Source organism: Myiozetetes cayanensis, unplaced genomic scaffold (genome assembly GCF_022539395.1).
Source record: "Myiozetetes cayanensis isolate MyiCay16 unplaced genomic scaffold, myiCay2020 scf21, whole genome shotgun sequence".
In the NCBI taxonomy this organism is placed as follows: Eukaryota; Metazoa; Chordata; class Aves; order Passeriformes; family Tyrannidae; genus Myiozetetes; species Myiozetetes cayanensis.
This window is the reverse complement of record NW_026087423.1, coordinates 12,708,282-12,729,272: the sequence shown is the minus strand read 5'-3', so window position 1 is coordinate 12,729,272 and position 20,991 is coordinate 12,708,282. Positions and strand designations below refer to the sequence as shown.

The window sequence follows — 20,991 nt, the reverse complement described above, 5'->3', positions numbered from 1 at the left end:
AGTAAGTGGGGAGGAGGGCAAAAAGGGCTAAGGGCAGAAGATATCCCAGACCTTAACACAGAGTCTCTTAATGCAATTAATTTCCATAGCCACACTCCTATCTGCTGATACAATGAGTTCAATTGACTTGGCAAAGGTCACACAGTGCATCTGATGTTCACTGAGATTAGAAACCCGGGCCTGACAAGATAACCACAACACATGATGAATGATTCGGATGTCATGCAAAACTTGAATGTGTTCCTTCTTTAATTCACTTTATTATGTTGGCTAAACAAAGAGGGTTATGCTTAGAAACACTGCACAACCAGTTCAGTAAGATATCCAACTACACAAGGTCTGAACATCTGTAACTGGCTTGATAAGCTACAGAACAGCTTCCAGCCAAGACACTTGGACACCTAGAGCTGATGGCCACAGACAGCAGAAGGAAGGATGATCACTGACCAGGAACACAGAACTGTGTACAGTCAGTCAGGATCAACACAAAAAGACCTCACCCTTCTGAAATGCACAGAACCTGCATGAGTGCTGCCCCCATCCAAACCATCACCCTCTCTCACCAAAGCCCTCTCCACATTTTCTTCCTTCCTAGCTATGTTTCACTACCTGAAGCTTCATGCAAGTCGTTACAACTTGGCTTGTAATTTCTGCAGCAGCAGTTTCCATGCAAGCATTTGGTATTTTGAGGGACACTCAAGATAAAGGTAGACAGAACACTGAAGGGACGTGAATTTCTGCCTCCAGAAGAATGTGACTTGCAGGGTTTCATGATCCTTCCATATATATTCAAAGCAGTTTCCCAAGACTCATGGTTTGAGGAGGGGGTCTTAGAACTATCCTGTTGCTCCCTCTATTTTGCTAAGCTCTGTGATGCTCTTATTCCACTCTTCCAGCTGTGGATCAGATCCCAGTGTCAGACAGGGGAACAATGCACCCCACACGCCCCAGAGTTTACAGAGTGGATAAACACGGAGCTGTGGAGAGACTGTGGTCAACTCTCACTGCAGAGGCTCTTTTGGTTGTGCTTCTTGAAGATGCTTCAGCCTGAGGCACACGTACAGGGACCTGCAGCTTCGTACCCTGGTGCTGCTCTAATCCCTGTGCCCCAGGAGGGGAAGCCCGGCACGGAAAGCAGGGGGGAAGGGGGGGGAGACACTGCCTGTGATGGCACACAAAGAAGAGCAGATCACAGTGAACTGCCTGAGTCAGAAATCACAGAAGTTATTTTGTATTCATCTACCAGAGAGAGAATTTTATATCTAGTCTATACAATATGCTAAACACTTATCAAAGAACACTTAGAGAGAGGGAGATCTCTGCATTTCCTAAAAGACTGCTTTTCGTTTATTATGTTTGAAGAAAAACAAACAAACATGTGAGGATAGGATGATGGAAAATTAGAGAAGATAGCCTGGGGGATGAGAGGTAAAGGCTCTGAACAACTTAGTAGCAGCGCTTGCTGGTTTTATGCACAGCTGAAGCCAATCCCTTGAAAAGGAGAGTTTTGACTCTTAAGTGGCCAGCACCTCTTGCAACATATTTCCTAATCAGCGAGTATTTATGGTCGATATTTTATATTTCCAATTTCCCCCTAAGGGCTCGTGAGAAAGCAGCACACCTGCCAACCTTTTCAGCTGGGCCAATAATTGCCAATTTGCTCTTTGCCTTAGTATATCACTCAATTTAGCCCTGGCTGTGCCCTGCATACATCCTCATTCATCTCTGTGCCCCCATGACAATTAGAGTGTTAGCTCCAGCTAACTAGGGCAACTATTCTACTAGGGTTGGAAGACAATTATTAGTCTATTTTCCCATCTTGTGGCAACAAAATTGAGAATCCATGACAATTACATTCAGCAATTCTGCACTCTGCCGCCTGTTCCCCCTCCTTGCCCCCACCTTCCGAATATTTCAAATTATCACAGCTCTACTACCACATTCAAATTTTCCATGTTCACAGGGAGTGAGGCTTCTATTTAAATGATAATGAGGGACGATCCATTCAATTTAGTGAGGGAGAAAATCCATTAAAAAGCAGGCAGTTCTTAAGCTGATGGGTCAAGAAAAAGATAAAACCCTTTTTTTCAAGCCATTATACAAGGCTCTGTGTGGATTTTTGGACTGTTCAGGACATCAGAAAAGATTAGGACAATTATGGAACATGGGGAAAACCCAAAACAAAATGCCCAAGCCTTCCACTTTTACTTGGGTCAACACAACAAAATAGCAATATGGCTTATCCAGCTCTTAATTCTCTGGCAACTTCCAATTACCTCCCTGTGAAAGACTCAGAGGAAAATCCCATTTTGGAAAAGGGCTGTTGACTCTGTGGTGATTGTAGAAGACCTGAGAGTACATGTGTAATAGGGATGTCAGCTTTATAGCAGTTTTTAAGGGAATTTTATACCAACATTGGGAACATGAACAAGTGGCAGATTCCCATCCCCTCTCCACACCACAAAACCTGGGCTAAAACTTCACTGTTTTCCTGCTCTGAAGTTTCATCATCCCAAAGAAGAGCCCAGCCTCAACAAATCAAACCTCTGCAGCCAGAGATGATTTCACTGGATCATAATAAGCACTTTTTTTTTCCCCGATGACCCATAATAAATGGCACTCGGTGTAATGTCTGGAAAGACTTACTACACAAGCCAGACAATTACTGTCTTAGTATGAAATGGTATCATTCTCTCCCCACAGAAGTTTCCCTTGTGGCAAAGGAGCAGCAGAACGCTCTGGGGTTTGTGGTGGATGGACAGGGGGCTGTTTGTGTGTGCTCAACATAATCAATCCTTTGCTTCAGTTTTCTTCGGAGTGCAATTATCTCACGACAGACCAGGCCACCTCTTGACTTCTTGGTCCATTAGAGACTAATGACATGCATTAATGTAAATAAAGAACAACTTGCTGGCATCCCACTGAACAAGTCACCTGAGGAACAAACGGCACAGAGGAGCTGATCGGGACAGAGCCTTTGGAGCGGGAACGATGATGGAGCCGGGGGAAGGACCCCCACACTCCTAAGGTGGCAACGCTGAAGGCCACAGCTGACACTTGCATACACACATTTCCCACCACACCTGCTGCGTGGTACCACACAGCAGCCAAACCTGTCACCTCCTGCCTCATTTACTCCATTGTTCACCCCAGTTAATGGGGAAAGAGATGGGAGGGAAAGGCAGCACAGAAAAAAAAACCCCAGTCCTGAAGGCCAAATGCACCAAGGAACAGCAGGAGAGTGAGAAGCAGCCCAGGTGCCTCCTGCTGCAGAGCATCCATCTGCAAGGACACTGCCATGTGCTGGAGCCCTGTTTGTAACCACTAACCCCAAGGAAACACTGGCCCTGTCTCCCCTTTTTATCCTTACTGCCCTGTGGCTTTCTGATCCTCGGTGCCACATGTAACGAGCTGTGCCAGTCCAGTGGCACACCAGCTATTTCAACAGCGTGCTGGGACGTACAGCTCCAGAGCCAACAGGGACCAGGCATGGCTGGACAGAAATCAGCACTCAGTACAATGTCATCATCTTCTCTGCCTTTCCCTGCTCCCTCTCTGCAACACAACGAGTCTGCTGCCTTTATCCCTTTGCACAGAAATGGGGAAAACCATCTGATTGCACCCGTGGGACTTTCTAAGACTTCCAGACAGTCGCTAAATAGGCTACAGAACATGTACCAGTACGCAAGGCAGCTTTATACGTAATTAAAGCTAAATTGCACTCATCAAATAATGAGCGAAGAGCATTCTGTGATTCGTGAACCTTACTTTTCAAACTGTTTAATTACTAATTTGAAAAATTCTCATTTGCAGTGGGTCACCAGGTCACGGGAGCAGCTTCAGCGAAGCTCTGAAGCGTGCCCCGGCCTCCAGGCACTGCCCAACTGTCCCCATTGACTAAAAAAAAGAACAGAGTTGCTATTTCCCCCCAAATCGCACTGGCTGCTGAACAGGCTCTGAAGATTTTGCAGGAATTAGGCACTCAGAGTCAACTCCCACGGGCTCAGCCCGCAACTTTGGGGAGCAAAGGGAAAGGAGGAGAAAAGACTGGAAGTGCATGGGCTTAACAAGGGAGGTCTCCGAGAGCAGTCAACGCTTCGACCTGCGCTAATCGCCCGTCGCGATATGTCACTCCTTTCCCGGGGTGGCCCCACGCTACAGCAGCGCTGCCAGGAGCCCCTGCTCACACCCCCACCAGGAGCTGCCCAGGGGAGGGGCAGGAGGCAATCACACCGCTCCGTGCAGATATAAAATCGCGATCATTATCGACTGACAGCACAGTGAGGCCGCCCCGCGGGCGGGGGGCTCGTCCCCAGGCCCCCCCGGCTCCGTGCCTGCCCCACCGCGGCGCGTGGGCTCGCGGTCCTGGAAGCAGATCACAGGACGCGTTATTTTCCCTCCTCCTCCCACCGCGTCGGCTGTTTACAGCGCCCCATTCACACTCCAAACATGTAGAGAGAATTTTCCCCCATCACATTTCCCTGTCAGAGCTGTCAAGCTGAATCCCGCTTTAATCTGCCAAAAGCACTTTTCTGCTGACATTTTTAATAAATACTTTCGGCTTTTAAACACATTTGTGGGAGCCATTTTTTCCCCTTTTTCTCCCTTTTCCTCCTGTAGAATGGGCTCTGAAAGCCTTAATAGCAAATACATTACACTTATCAAAGGCTTTCCCCCCCTCTTCCTTTTGCATCCTGAAGCGGAGGTAGTGTTTTCAATTTTAAAGCTAAATTAACTGTCCAATTGAATTTAGCTGGTGTGAGCCGTTTTCTGTGACAGGTTTTAGTTATGAAGCATATTTTACATTAATAGAACTCAACATGAAAACCACTCGCTCTGGGATTTCTGTGGCTTGCCATTGAAATGGCAAATTTAATATTTCAGACATGCTCGTGCCAGCGTTTGATTATTGTTCTTCATTTAAATCTCTCCTAACGGGAAAGGTCCTAATTAGTAAAAAATCATGTTTTAATGAAGGCGAAATGCTAATTGCTAACACAAAAAGCCTTCATATAAAATTATCCCAGCACTGCCATTGATTTCTTGGTGACTCAAAAGCCCATTTGTGTGTTTACACACTAAGGCACCGTTTGCTTTTGTTTTATCATAACATTTCACTCAACGTACCATCGAATTTCCTGAGAGAAAGGCAGCTTTCCCCCAAAAACCTCTCTCATATCTCAGAGGCAGGAAGCATAAAATTAGATGAACTGACTTTGCACCCAAACTATGCGATTACGTGCAGCAGCTAAACCCAAAGATACCGTAAAAAGCTTTTTAACACAACTTCTTTAGGAAAAACAAAACAAAACATCAAGCCACTTCTCCCCGAGGAATAACAATTCCATTTTGTTTTCCCATCTCTGATCTTTCGCTTATCATATTATTTGCACCATGATTATAGTGTTTGCAAGGCAGCTCAACCACTTACGCCGTAACACTCAATCATGACATAAAAAAAAAGTTATTACACAGTGACCTCTGGATGCCAACATTTGTTCAGCAAGATTTATGAAAAGCCATGTCAGCAGCGGGAATTGCTGCAATGAAGCGATGCTTTCTCCTGAATGGTACTTACATCACTGAGACGGTCCCTTGAGCTGCTCCGCTGAGAGCTTGTGGCCTCCCTGATGCTGTCTTCCTCGCTATTTCTGCCACTTCTGCTTGTAGGGACCTTCATCTAGAGGGAGAAGAAGGAGGGGGAGAAAGGAGATTTTCAAGCACTGCTCTGCCACCTCTTCCCGAGGTTGCCGACAGCAGTTTAGTCAAAGTTTCACTCCTACGCCCACGGCACAGTGGAGAGGACGCCTGTGAATGCACAGGGCTTCTCTGCAGTTGTGCTTGACCACGTGTGTCCATCTCCCTCTCCACTAACACGTGAGGGAAGCGGCGCTTTTGGCACTGCTGGAGGCAGGCAAGGCTGTGCCAAAGTCCCCGGGCTGGGGCGAGAGGGGAGCGGACAGACAAACACTGTCACCTGCTCCCAGCACACCTGGGCTGTGACACTGGTGTTTCACTGGTGCCTCTTGCTGCTGGGCCACTGCTGACCCAACAGCCAGGTCACTGCTCCCCAACCCACAGATGTGCCTTGGGGCCACCCCAGTGCCCGCACCGAGAGGTTGGGACTGGCACAGCGGCCGGTGAGAGACACCGGCCTGAAACAACTTGCTTGGGATACCACACAGAATTTGAACTAATGCAGGATTAACTCTTAGAGCCAAGGCTTGTTCTCTAACTGCTACATCATCCTGCTTCCTTCACCTGAAGCTGAGCTTGTTTTTGGCCATAAGTGAGAGAGCCAAATGTTTGAAATCACAGCAACATCCCGCTTACATGTGCCAAGAGTGTTACAGGGGGAGGAGAGGGGTAGGATAGATGTCATTCACAGCTTCATTCCTGGGCTCATTTACTAACAAATTATTCTGCTAATTCCCTTGTGAAATATTGGGTGGAAAGAAGTGCTTAATTTATTAATAGGTTCTATTCATATCAGTTTGGTTCCATTTAAATTACACTATTTAAAATGTCGGCTTGTACAAATTGGTGTGTTTAATGGTAATAAAATCCCTTTGTTTCTTTCTGTCCCCTTTCCTGGCGGTGTCAGTGGCCAGCAGGGCTTGCTCGTGGTGCTGATATAACCCCCCCAGCCCTGCTGAGACTTTTAGACTCAGATACATCAAAGTCCTAGAAATAAACATTTGCTCACGGTCACCTCATCACACACCCACCACTCTCAGCACAGTGCCCTGTGTCACTCATTGTAAGCCACCTTCCCAATACGTTGCCCAGCTGCAAACTTTCACCAAGACCAGTATTTCGTCTTTGCTCCTACACTGAAACCTTCAAACAGCACAGCAATGAGAGGTAAACCCTACTGCCATCTGCTAAAAGCATTTCCAACCAGCAGTGGGCCTGCATTTGCAACTACCAGCACCACATACCAAGGCAGGAAACAACCCACTTGAAATGCATCATGTTCAGTCTGTATTGTCTGTTTCCTTAATAAATAGGTCAACAACATCAAACACAGAAATCCAATGATGCTACATCAATATTGCCCATTATCCATCAAATTTTTAATTCCACATATAATTAAGTAAATTTGGTAAGTTTTTTTTCTCCTAAATACATAAAATGATTGTCATTCACTTACTTTATTCCTTTTTAGGTCTTTATTAACCAATTATTACTTCAGCTATCCCATTATCTAGGCTAGGATTGATGCCAAGCCAATAAGACAAATGGTAATATCCCCTTGATTACAGCCTTTCAGAAACACTGGCACACCAGCTTTCTTCTGTCATCTGGGTCTCCCTACATTTACTCAAAACCAAACTCCGCTGATTCCCAGTTATCAGCCAGCTCTTCTGAAAATCTTGGCTGTAAAGGATCTGACCTGCCAATCTCAGTGCTTCCAGACAGCAGGTGCTTGGTTTCTGCCTCAAATAGGAACCACTTAACCATTACAGAACAGAATTACAATTTCCCTAATACAGCACAGAAATGCCTATTGAATTCTGCGGCTTTCTGATTTCTGATCCATAACCTTAACCCTCCCACCTAGGAACACATCAAAGCCTGTCAAGATTACTACACTTCTGACCTAAACAACTCCTAGACAGCTGCAAATTAAAGGAAAAATAAATTACACCATTCCAAATCCTTTTGCCTTCCCGAGCGCAAATGGTCAACAGAATTAATTCAAAAGGACTAAACTGCCAGCTGCTTTAAGTTAGCACAGACTCACCCAACCTGTTACCAGACTCGAACCTTTTGCTGTTTTTCTTGAGTTACAGTCAGCTCCAAACACCACCCGTTTCTTTTCTCCAAATTTCATTAAAAGAAAACTACACCTACACCCACGGTAACAAATTGAGACAATTTGACCTGACAAGGTCTTGCACGGGCAAGCAAATTAGAAGCATCACTGCTGCCATTAACCTTTCCAAGTAAATATCAATTATTAAACTTGCTGCACTACCTCTGTCCCCAGTTTGCTGCTGTGAATTAAGAGGGTCATCAGCCTTTTTGACAGATCTTGTTCATTTACACCTGCTGCCTGCCAGCAGGGGAGCCCGCACACCCGCAGCCCCAGCGCTCAGCCAAGCTGCCTTAATTCATCAGTAATTACCCTAATGAGCCGCATGCAAGACCCAACGAGGAGGACAAGTTGTTCTGCTAAATGGATGCATTGGTTTCACGGGCACTCTCAGCAGACCTGGGTATTAGTGAACTGGTCAAAAGCTTCTTTCCCAAAGTTGCCACTGACTCTGTTGCTTGATTTCTAGTGATTTTCTCTGGCTGTTCTTAATCGAGTTCCAGAAATTCCTCCTGACCACGTTCCCTGATCGAGTTTTACTATAAAAACTAGTATTCCTCTCCCTTGGAAAAGGTCATTACTGTTTCAGACACTGCACTGGCTCTGTGGGTTGGGGAGAGGTGGGTTCCCAGCCCAGGGACATCACAGTTGTCTCAGCACAACCTAAGGCAGCAAGACATTAATGTCCATATATATGCATTGAAACATTGAATAGGTGCTGAAGTTTTACTCAAGCAGAGCCTGTTTCATCACTGAAGTTAAGGGAATTCTCCAAAAGCACTAATTAAACCCAAGGCTGTTTAAAAACCAGACCAAAGCAGTCTCCTAGAAGATAAATAACACCCCTGACCCACCACACACTGCAGAAGAAAGCTGGCAGCAGGCAATCCTGGCTCTCTGCAATAGCTACAATCCAGCTTTTACCAGGAACGACAGATCTTTGTTTGAGAAAGTGGAAGAGACTGTTTCCAGCTCGGTGGGAGCAGGCCAGCACTGCTGACAGGGCTGGCTCGGTGAGGAAGGACTGGGGGCAAGGTACAGAGGGTTTGTAAGGCCGTGATCAATTTGAATGCTGCAGGTGCTCATGGACAGTCCCAAGCCACGTTCAGAGCCAAGAATTATGAACCTCGCGCTGTTGGACATCATGTAGCATGATTAAATATCATAACTCATCCTGGTAATAACTCCAGCTCTCATTAAAGTCCAGTTCTGCTATCCTGGAATGCTGCTGCCTTTCCATCTCTCCCATCCAACTTCCCCCGCCCTGTGTTTTTCCTGTGGAGCAGGGGTGGAGGAATATATGAATGGGCAGAACGGGTCTTGCTTCCCCCTGAAAGGGCTTTTTCATTACCACTACGCTGGCTCTCAGCCCCTGCTTTTTAATCATAACAGATCAGCCTGCTCTCCATTTACTTAAGCCTTCCCCATGTCAGAGGAAAGCACATTTTTATTTGCTGCACCTATTTTCGCATCACGGGCACGCTGCCCCCTGCTCATTATTAATAAATACACTTCGATTTATCACGAGCTCCATTTGAGTGCCACGGGGAGCCCGGGGCAAAAGGAGACAAATTCTTTTCTTAAGTTGTTCTGAAAGGTGCTGGGCTCCCCGACCCTCACCCCCATTAACCCAGCGCAGCTCGCGCGCTCCAACTGGGAGCTCCACGCCTCGCGCAGCGGCAAACTCGGACTGATCTTGTGCCATCTCAATATATTTGTTCATTATCTTGCGCACACACAGAAGCATTTGGAAATGTACTCGGGGCACAGGCCAAATTGAATCATCTGCCTTCATTTTCCACACGATCTGAAGCTACAGCTGCTACAACAGGCTGTGGGATTTTTATTTTCCTTCCTTAACAGGTTTTTCTTTTTTTTTTTTTTTTCCCCCCCCTCTCCTGGCTCTTAAAGTCACAGCAGTCTCATTTTAAACCCCTCGCTGTTGGCTTGGGTTTGTGTCTGTTTTATACAAAACGGGTCTTGCATACACAGAGGGTGGGAAAAGAAATTCCCAGCAACCTCCCTCTGTGCTGTTCTGAAGACAGAAAGCAGCAGCCTCAGGGAGAGACATAATTAAAATATTCATCTCTGAGATGCCTGTTCTGGTAGCTCAGATGGGTCTATTAATCCACAAATCCTCTCACCTCTGCCAGTGGACAGGCACCGGCAGGAATGGCACCCACCTGCTTTGTGCTAGACTTGGGAGCCAGGAATGGTTCCGTGAAATGAAAGCAGCCCTTCCAGATCAGATGGGGCAAAGAGCTCCACTGAGCAGCACCGAGCCAAGCTGTCCCCTTTCAAGAACTCGTTAACTTCTGAGAAAGAAGTGTAATTCCTTTTTAGAGCTCTGGAAGATCAATTTTCATTTGTCTTGAGAGAAAGGACAGGCCAAACACAACCTTTGGATTTAGGATTTTACTGACTTCACGGCAAATCTATTTTGGCAGAAGCCACTTGGAGATAAGCAGGTACAGCTGAGAGGCATCCAAGTCCCAGAGTTTAGGTCCAAGCTTTCAGATCACCAGTGATAGGGATGAATCAACCTTATCATGCTCATCTATCTAAACTAATGCTGCTGAACACCACTTTACATCTCATCAGCGTGTAATGACTTTATCATCTGCTCTGCCAAAGGACCCTTTTCCAACTGTTTCTACAGGGTCAACCTAGGGAAGAAACATTTTCTGTGGGTAACATCTCCTTCTAACAAAGACCACGATTTCACAGGGCTGCAAGAACTGTTAAGGGCAACTGTTCCAAAAACTTATCTAGACTAACTGTACGGCCGGTCTCCTTCCCAGCAAACACGAAAATTATGCTTAAACAGTATTTTGTGAAGACTTTTTTTGCTAACATATGCTTGCATTTTATTATCAACTCCCAGATAAGCTCATGTTTCTCTGATAGACTATCAGTGGTAGCAACTTTCTGCAGCACAAGCCAGTAAACTGCCTTAATAAATACAAATGGACAATTTAATTAAAATATATTGGAGACTTGGAAAAAGTACTATTTGTGGATGAAACAGTCCGTTAAAAGATTGCATTCAAGACTAGTTCAGTGCACTTGAAGCAGGCAACAATAAGTGGCAGTGAAACACACTGCACAGAGCTCTACCCCATGATTAAAGACCACGCCGAAATTATAAACGTCTGTTTTCCAGAAGGGGGAAAAAAAAAGTCACCCAGTTGCCTCTGGTTTTAATGCTTGAAACAAAACAAACCATTTGGCTTTAGAAATGTACTTCTTTAAACCTGAAAAGACCCATGTATCAAAACAAGGTGGAATCAGCTAAACACATTACTTCTGATTTGTTTCCCTGAAAATCCAGCCTTAATGCATTCTAACAAAATTTATCTATCCCAAGCATACCTCATAATGAGATCAACTGGGAAAAATATCAGGCTTGTTTGTATATTTTATACTTGCTCTAACTTGGCAGTTTGGAGATTATGTATTCCCCAGGTCCCTCCTTAAATCGTTTCACACGCTGCAATTTGATTTTCTTTGCTTGCCCTTTTCCACAATTTTTTTTGATACATTTTATTGAGCTCTGGCTCAGAGGGAAACGTTTCCTTTGAATTAAGGGTGCAATCATTTTTTTCCCCCTCTAAATAAGGACATATGGCGTAGAAAGCAATGTTATGGTCCAAGTATTTTATGATTGAAGTAGGACTCATTTTAAAAAATGACAGTAGCATCAGGTTGGATTAGAGTAGTTTTTCTAATTGGGTGGTGCTGTTGTGGAGGCTGTGATGGGCTATCTTGGCCATAACTCATTTTAAATATGACATGTCCGTTTTTACTTGCTGTGATGAAGAAGAAAACAGCAGCAGTGTTACGATACTGAGGGAGAACTGCTTTTTTTCTTTTTAGCATTCACTCAGAAAGTTCCATGACGTTTCCAAAGTTGGTGTTTATATATTTACCTGCTATGCAGTCTTCTGGTTTCTAACCCTGGCTTACCAATTTCCTCTGCCTAAGATATTTCAATATGCCAGTCAAGCAGTCTGTAACACAGTGGTTGATTTTTACCTCTCTCTGGGATGCAGAGCTTGAATTTATGTTAGCAAAGGATTTCTGTGCTCAGACTGTCCAAGTCAGATGCTACAGCAACACAAATACAACAACTCACCGTAATAAAAAGTATCATCAGTGAAGAATCAAAATATTTAAAAGCTATTGATAGTTTCCTCAGCTACTGGAGCAACACTGACTGTTCACTAACAACCTAACTTTGCATCTTAATGCTTGCAGCTAAATATGAGGGTCGCCTCCCATTTCTGAGAACAAACGAAACCCAAACTCATTTGGTACGGGCAGATTTTTTCACCTTTGCAGATTTTGGAAGGACTGCTGCGTGGTGCTGTGATTAGCCAGGGCAACATCCTGCACTGAGCTCAGCTTCAGCTCACCAAGAGACACTTCTGCAGGCCTGGTGCCATTTCTAACGAGGGAGAAACTACGTTTGATCTCATGCCTCTTCGGAGGCGCAGTCGGAAGGGCCTGGAGGAGCCTTTCCCCCCAGTGCCCGGCACCGAGGGGCTGTATGGAGCTGCAGGGCTGGCTTTTCTGCAGCTCTGGAACTGCTGCAACGATTTTTCACAGCTTCTGGGCTGGCAGGTGGCCCTGGCCACGGAGCAGAGCCGGCACCGCTTCCCCCGCACGGCCCGCGCGCTCCGGAGCAGGAGCCTCGCTGCGAGGAGACAGCTAATGCTTATTTTGGAAAAAAAGCTGGTGCTTAAGCAGGCAAAACTGCTCGACTTTACAGCTGCCATCAGGCCTGCATAGCAAACTGCACTCTGCGTGCCCCCAGCCGCACTTGGCAGATGGCAGCAGACAGCTGGGAAAATCTGGGTTTGACATACGTCAGTGATAAACTGTGTCAGCGCAGACCTGCCTGGGTTCCAGCACGCCAGCGCCTGTGCAGGAGTGGGACTTGGACTGCTGAAGGGTAAAGAGCATTCCCAGCAGTTTAACTAAAACCTGCCTCCCACAGCAGGGTGGGCAGACGGCACCTCCGAGCCCTCGGGGCTGGATGGAGAGGCAGGCAAGGCAACAGAGGGGGAAGGTATTGGGTTTGCGTGGTAAGGTTTTGGTAGCAGGGTGGCTCCTGTGAGAAGCTGCCAGAAGCTTCCCCTATGTCCAATGGAGCCAATGCCAGCTGGCTCCAAGACGGATCCACCGCTGGCCAAAGCCGAGCCCATCAGTGATGGTGGAAGCACCTCTGGAACAACTTGGTTAAGAAAGGGAAAAAGTTTCTGCACAGCAGCGATTGCAGCTGGAGAGGAGTGAGAATACATGAGAGAAACAGCCCTGCAGACATCAAGGTCAGTGAAGGAGAAGGAGGAGGAGATGCTCCAGGTGCTGGAGCAGAGGCTCCCTGCCACCTGGTGAAGACCATGGTGAGGTGACAGGGTATCAAGGAGTAGCATCCAATAAATACTCCATGAGAGAGCTGAAATCCTCTGAGCCTCTTACGAAATAAGATTTGTGGCTTCGAGTTTCACATAGAGATGATTCGAGCCCGTGGTTCTCATTTGTAAAACGCCATCCAACGTACATCAAGCTGGAAGTTGATTTGGCACGTTTTTTTGGCAATGGGAAAGAAATGGATGCACTGAAGATGAGCTCAGAACTCTCAGCATCAGAACAGATCATCAGAACGAGCTCAGAACGGATGCATCAGGTGTTTCCAACACCAGGGCAGCGGACACAGCGAAGGGACCACTGCAAGGGAAGGAGCTGCGAGCAGGATGGAGGTCTGATTGACTAAACAACCACTCAGCAAGGAGAGAGCTGTGTTCAGCTGCAGCCAGTGGACTGAATTAGGCTGAGCTTACACAATGCTTTTAAACACTGTGTAGGAGGCAATCAGAATTGACAGCTCTAACACTGCTGCCATCTATGCATACAGATACCGTCTATTAAAGGCTAATATCAACAGCTGTGATGTTCAAAGCAAAAGCAGATTTAATATACATATTAAATTGTCCAAAGCTGCAGGAAATGTTTCAAAATATATTAGGAAATTCAACCAAGAAGAATATCTCTGTATGCCACAGTATATTTCTCTTTTGGTATCACTGCTCACCAAAATCAAGGGGTTTGATTTGAATACAAAAGGTGATGATAACCTTCAAAAATGATTTTAGTAAAAGAAGATCCCAAAAAGCAAGGTAAACACATTACTAATTATGTCAGACAGGCAAAACATTCAATGCAAGCTCTGCTTCAATCTTGGGAAGAAAACAGACTCATTCCTCAGTCTTCTGACTGCTGAAGGAAGACACCAGACAACATTTGCTAGGAACAAAGTCCAGACTGTTGCACAAGCTGTAGAATGGGAGATCATTTCACACAGATGTTTCAACCCATCTTGGAATAGCCAGTGAGAAGCCAGAAAAAAGACAAGTATTGGAGACATATTTCAAAGGAGCAACCAGTCAAAGGACACCAGGCTTGAGCAGGAGAAGGAAACGAAACCAGAACTGGATTAAAGTGACTGAATTGAACTATTTCAGCAAGGTTTTCTGGAAAACTAATCTTCTTGAATAGGTCTGGTTTCATATCTTTGGTAAATTTGGTTGAAAAGGAAACTGGATAAATATGACAGATTTAGGGTTCTTCATGCACTCAATACTGCAAGACATTCTGATAAAAATTAGCACTATATAAATATCAATAAAGCATATTTTAAGTGGGGAACATATCAGCTGAGTTCTCAAAAAGTAGTGTCAATAAATAACCATGTTTGCTACAGAAGGTAAAGGGACTTAAACAAGGTTTGCAGTTATTCAATAGTCCCATCAATATCTGAAAAAAATATTATCAAAGCCATCACAGATAAAATTCATAGATGCCAATAACACCTATTTAGAATAAATAAGGAAGAGGAGGGGAAGGCAGTTTTGGGCAGCAGCTTGGATTCTTTGGAAAACACACCCCAATAGTAAAAACACATCTGGAAGCAGAGCTGTGATTATGAGGGACGAAGATGGTACCTGCAGCTCCCCCTTCTCATGGGGACCACAGAGATCAATCAGTTAGAGGAAGCAGAGATTGCCAGCAGCTCTGCAGGTCTCTCCTTACCCAGAGCTGGGCACCAAGAGCTGCCCCCCAACGCTGACCAACAGGGAAGGAAATTCTGTAACAGCAGCCTTCAAAGCCCGTGGGTCCCTGCCCCTGGTTAAAGGCAGAGACAAAAGCACCCAACACTCTTGCTCAACAACTCGCTGAACCCCTCCAAGCCTCCCATGTGGAAAAGCTGAGCTTAGTACAGTCGGGTTTCAAATTCAATACTAGGACTACGAGGCACCACAATAACAAAATTAAAACACCACCAGATGTGTGTCATATAATACATGTTAAAAAAAGAAAAGACATACTGTGTGCAGATACAACAACAATTTGCTGTTCAAATTAATTCAGGAATCAGTACCATCCCTATAATCCCAATATACAAAACATATGCTACCGTAGGCATGCATAAATTGCATGCAATTTTTTCCAGATAAAGCCACACGTGCAACTAATAAACTAAAGTGAAAAAAAAAAAGAGAAAAGAAACAAAGTAAATAAATAAATACAAAGGCTGCCCGGGGAATAATGAATTTTGCAGAAGCTGCTGTCAAAGATCACAGTGCTGAGCTGAGTCCCAGCCCTGAGCCGGTCCCCTACCCCCAGCAGCACAGTCCCACCCCAGCCTTGGAACTCACATGGAAAGGGACACTAAACAGGGACCCAACCAGGTTTTTTACCCAGCACTGGGGCAAGGTTAAGCTCCAGTGGCACAGTTCAAGTCACACAAGACCTAACATTGCATGCGTTCAGCCACACCACAAACCAGCCCGCAGTCACGTCCTGCCTGAATCTGAAATCCCGTAAAAGCTGGGAAGGCTCCAGTGTCCCAGCAGCTGGGGGAATGCCGGCATGAAAGGCACGAGAACCAGAGGGAACTGATGGCTGGGTTTAGCAAAGCAGACACAACCCCCGTGATGCCACCATGAGGAGTTTTATTCCGACTTCTACCTTGTTCCAGTCAGACCTACGACTTGCTTTTAGCACTAATTCAAACTCTACAAAGCCACTCCTTGAACTCTGTCTAGGCTTCCTGTGACCTGTCCTTTCCCTGGCAGAGGTCTCCACCCCCCAGCCAGCTGTCTCTCATCTCTCAGGGGCAATGGAGAGCTTCAGTTCAGTCCCAAACAGAGCCAGGGCCGTTTTCTCCAGGCTCCCTGCACCAGCAGATGAACCAAGCCACTCTGGAAAAAGTTAGAGCAAACCTCACGCCTCTGCAGGTCTGGAAAGCAGGTCCCTGGCTCTGCACTTGAAGCAGAGGCAACCTAAAACATCACTGCTGTCTGGTTATGATCACCCATCGTGATCAGTCAAGGCATTAGTGTTGTCAAGGAAACTTCCAGTAAGCCCATGAGCTCCTGCACCACCAGGGCAAGTTTTCTGATTTGAGAAAAGCATTATAACTACCAGAGCAAGCACAGCCAGCTCCACAAAGAAACACAGAAGCAATTTCCTCTAAATGCCCAGGGGACATCCTGTTTGCTGTCTGACATCCTGAAGAAAACAAAAATCTAAGAATAATTAGAGCTGAAGCAACTAAGGTGAAACCCTTTGGTAATTTTCAGCCCTGAGTAACTATAAAGGGGTGGCAATTATTTTAGTTAATGATCACTGAACTTTGAGATTAATGTTCTCAGCTGAGCAAGGGGAGGCAGCTCTTCAGAAGGAAGCACTGCTGTCAGGCTGAGCCCAGAGCTCCTCGAAATAGCTGGCTGATCCTTGCTGCCATCAAGGGACACAGGGCACTACCCCAAGATGCAAGGAGCTAAAGCAAGCACAGAAAGCTCAGTGCAGATGGACTGGAATCCTGCCCTATCTTCTTCCTACAGACTCCAATGGTTTAGGGTGGAGGAAAATCCTTGTTGTTGGCCCAGACTTCACTCTCATGATGTGCAGCACAGGAGTGGCTTGGCAGTAACTATAAATTCCCTAAATCTGTGGGGTTTAAAATTTCTCACTGTGGCTTTGATACAGCTGAAAGGGCAAACCACAGAGGTAACCACGAGGCAGGTACTGAGGGTTATCCAGCAGGCCTGAATTGCTCCCAGTGCGGTGAGGCATCCTCTGCTCGCTGATTCTGGAGAGAAAAACATCACTGGGGCCTTCCAGAAAGGAGTCAGGCTGTGCTGGGGGACAAGCTGAGTCCAGAGCAGGGGAAACCTGCTCAAGGCAGCCCAGAGAAATGTCAGCCTTTGCTCCTGCACCGCTGCACAGAGGCTTGTCAAGCCCCAAAATAAACAAGTCCACTAATTCAACTAAAAGAGAGCCTGATTTGAAGTTGATTTAGACCACGGTAAATGCTTGTCAAGTTTTAAGCCAAACCTTCGTTTTGTTCAGGTTAAGTAAGTTATCAATCAGTCAAACTTGAACTGGAACAAGCAGCTTCTACAGCAAAATTAAAGTAACAGCCCGGTTAATTGAGCCTGCTGCAGTCCTTCCCAAAAGGATAGTCTTAGCTGCAGGAAATACTCATCTTCCTTGTCACCTTTGGTGCAGAAAGGTATTTTTAACAGTAATAAGCATCTCCTTTCTCTACTTGTTCAGTGGGAAAGTCTAGAATTATATACACAGCACCTTAGAGGACCCAGTAATAGCAAGATGCATTTATTAATGATCCTACTAATATTTCCTGAGAGCATCTCCAAATACCCTGCAAATGCCCATCAAATTTAAACAGTAAGGATGCTCAGTGGGTAGTTTTATTATGCCTTCCTGGAAGGAATGAAAAGACCAGGTGGCTTTGGGAACATCGAGCAATGGAATAAGACTAGGAGTAGAACTGTGAAGAAAACTGGATGGCTCAAAGCACTGCAGCTTTTAATAGCAACCATCTTGCATCTGAACCACAGATCATTCTCCATGGGTGACATGTAAACAAATATCTCTTAGAATGAAAGTATAATGTCAACAGAGTAGAGCTTGCTGAGAAAGCAAAACAAAGGATCTGCTGCTTTTTTGGATGCTGCATGGAAACCCTGAACCTCCACGGGAAATATTTTAGTTAAAAAGAGGCACAGAGATACAGCATGATAAAATGAAGCCATCAGATAAGGCAGGTTCTGTGGAACAGAGGTGAGGGAGAAAAGCCTTTGTGGTGAGATTCAGGACTGCTCTCGATTCGCGGGTCACTGAGGTTTTACTGTGGGGAGAGAGACCCGTGCCTGAGTGCTGCCCAAAGGCAGGAGGCTTTGAAGCTCCTTGGATGCAGATTTGGGAAATGACCAAGGTCTGTCATGCCACGGGATCTTTCCAAGCAGCAGTGGGCCCCAGAACTGCTCTCACTAGGGAGAACAAAACCGAAAGCTCAATTCGAAATTCAGCAAAAGGGCTTCTCTGAACTGCAGATTTTCCTGTAAGAGCGGGTGTGGGAGAAGGAACAAAGCCCAGAATAACAAAATCCACCAAGGCAGAACTATGGGTAGAGCTAAATAACCAAGTAATTATCCAGATCTTTAACGCTCCTTTGTTGCTGCCTGCAGATGAGCAGCAAGAGAACAATAGAAGTAGCAAGTGGGAATGGCCAAAGCCTCTAAAATATTGATACAAAAATTGAACATGTCTCCTGGAGATGTGAAACTGGTCTCACGTGGAGCTTTTGTGCTAATAGTTGTCTCAGTCGACATGCAAAGTCTTTGTAACAGCACATGTCTAGATAGCACTGCAGTATAAATATCCTTGCTCAAAACACTTTACCCAAACTGCTACTCACCCTGTACCTGACGGTTTCCTATTTCAAACACCATTTCTGCTAAAGGAAACCATTAACAGAGGGCTAAAAGAAACAATCTTCTTCACCGAACCAACACTGTTGTCTCAGCAAAACAAAGCAATTAACATCTGAGTTCACAGGAAAATATATTAGCACAACAGATGCATGTGCATGTATTTCAGCCCTTTGGTAAAATGCGCTGTTTTGGGGCCAGATGTTTCTGCTCATGCCAAAGAAGAATCCAGCTGCATCAAGCTGTGAATATTTCTTCTGATCTGTCAAAATCTGCTATGAACTAGAAGAGAAAAAAACAGAACTGAAGTTTGAAATAGAAGTCTGTTTTCCACTGGGGATTTTACCACCATCTGTATTTTAAAAGCTTTGGTACAACTTGACAAGAGTCAGAAAAAGTTTGCAGCACAATAGGTAAAGCACATTGAAATACCATTCAGGAAAGGTTTCTGGTAGAGCTGAAACATATGGTAAAGGACTAGTTTTGTGCATTTTCCCCCTTAAAAATCAATTTATACTTATTAGTTGGATTTACAACATGTTTGAATTGTATGGCCTCTTTTGTAGTGTGCTGCCATTATGAGCTGAACTCTCATTATTGAGACGATAGAGCAATATTGAATTACTGGGCAAACAAGGTCCTTTTTCAAAAACAACCACAGCGATTGCCTTTTCTCACGGTTTCCAAAACCAGGTGTTGTTTTTTTCTTTCATTAATAGAATGACTATGGATTTGCACTGATGCAGGAGTAAAATCATATCCTTTTCCTGAAACCACAATAAAGGAGCCAAAATGGAAACAGAACAGCTAAGCAGAAAACATGAAAGCATCCCGTAACACCGTGCAGTCCACAAACTATGCCACGTTTGTCAACGCTTGGTGCTGCCCTTCCTAAAAACCCTTCACCCAGCAGGACCAGCACGCTCCCACCTCCCATGGAAAAGCCTGGAGCTCATCTCACAGGCCCAAAGTTCTCCCTGGGAAGAACGTAACAGCAGGAGCAGCCTCGAACAGTGACCTGCTTGAGTGAGTGGCTGCACCATTATCTCCTGGTGACTCCCAAAGCTGAGATTTTCTCAAGTGCCTCCCATAACTTGACTCCTAAAGGCGCTGAGATTCCAATCTCTCCTGTTCTATCCTCAAAATTTCAGCCTAAAAAAAAAAAAAAAAAAGAGCTCCTAAACCAGACAAACACAGGCAGTACAGTGCAAATGAAGCAGAGTAGAGCTGGATTTATCTGAACTCGGTTTCCATTCTGTTCCCCTCAGCCTTTGCCTGCTCTCCTCGCTGCAGTCAGGCAGCTGTGCTGCCTTCCAGGTGTGCGGCACAGCTTTGCCACTGACAGGGTTATCTATTTCCCCAAGAATGACGCCAGCAGTGAAAATCACAGGCGAATTGTTTCCAAAGAAGCAAGCCTCAGATGGACAATTTAGGTTTCACAGAAGCTGAAAGAGGATTTGCAGGTTCAAATTATTAATCAACACCCTGCCAGGCAGGGGCCAAGAGCAATCTGCCGGCGCTGAGTGCTCTTGGACTTAGACTGTAAAATCTGGATTTTGGATTGACTCGGTGAGGAGAGGGGGTTGTGCTCCTACAGCCCTTTCCTTCTGAAGCATCCAGGCAGAATGGATACCTGGCTTTTAGGGGAAAGTAGGAACTTATCAATGGTGGGGTAAGTTCTTTCAGGAAATTGGGGATTAGGAGCTCTCTGAGCCAGTGAACACACTGCACATGCCAAGGTTACTTCCCTGTTGTTAAAATCGTGTTCCAGCTGTAACAAGACCGTATAAACTGCACATGGGAGCACGCAGGGCCCTTCTTTTGTTAGCAAGAGACAGGAAAAAAAAAGGCCAGAGAAAGGGGTGCTCTTTGAGAATCCAGCCTTGGCTCTCTCCTGTGCCAACCGTGATGACACAGGCTGCTGGGGGAAGGAGGAATTTAACTGTAATAAGCACCTAGCACAGTGTTAATCACAGAGCAACACCCATCACAATCTCCTGAACTGTCCCTGACACTCGTGAGGGAACACTGACCACTCAGGCAGGAGGAGCAGCAGCAGCACGGACTCGACACGTGCCCCAGCCATGGCAAAACGAATGGCTCCCATGAAAACTGGGAGCTTGAGGCCAAAATCAAACCAGAAAGAAAGGGATACACTCCCACAGACCTGGACTGAAAACAGTGATTTATTTTTTCTTTATTTTTACCCCAAGTGTCCACGGGAGTGTCACACCGCTGCTCCTGTTGCACTATAGTATAAAATACTACTTGTTTCCTCTTGCCAGCTACTCATCAAGGATTACCACCAGCACAGCCCTCTGTTCTTTCAGATCTAGTCAGAAGGCAAATTAGTTGCAGCCTGATGGGGGA

At 45.5% G+C, this 20,991-nt stretch overlaps 1 protein-coding gene across 18 annotated transcripts in view; it reads right to left on the bottom strand.

Moving 5' to 3' along the window:
* Positions 1-20,991, bottom strand: part of FBRSL1 (fibrosin like 1) — a 492,731-nt gene that overhangs the window by 271,707 nt on the left and 200,033 nt on the right. For all 18 annotated transcript variants that reach the window (XM_050318783.1, XM_050318799.1, XM_050318793.1 and 15 more), the window contains exon 3: positions 5,579-5,680. In XM_050318783.1, the coding sequence (XP_050174740.1) occupies positions 5,579-5,680 (102 nt within the window). The remainder of the gene's footprint in view (positions 1-5,578; positions 5,681-20,991) is intronic.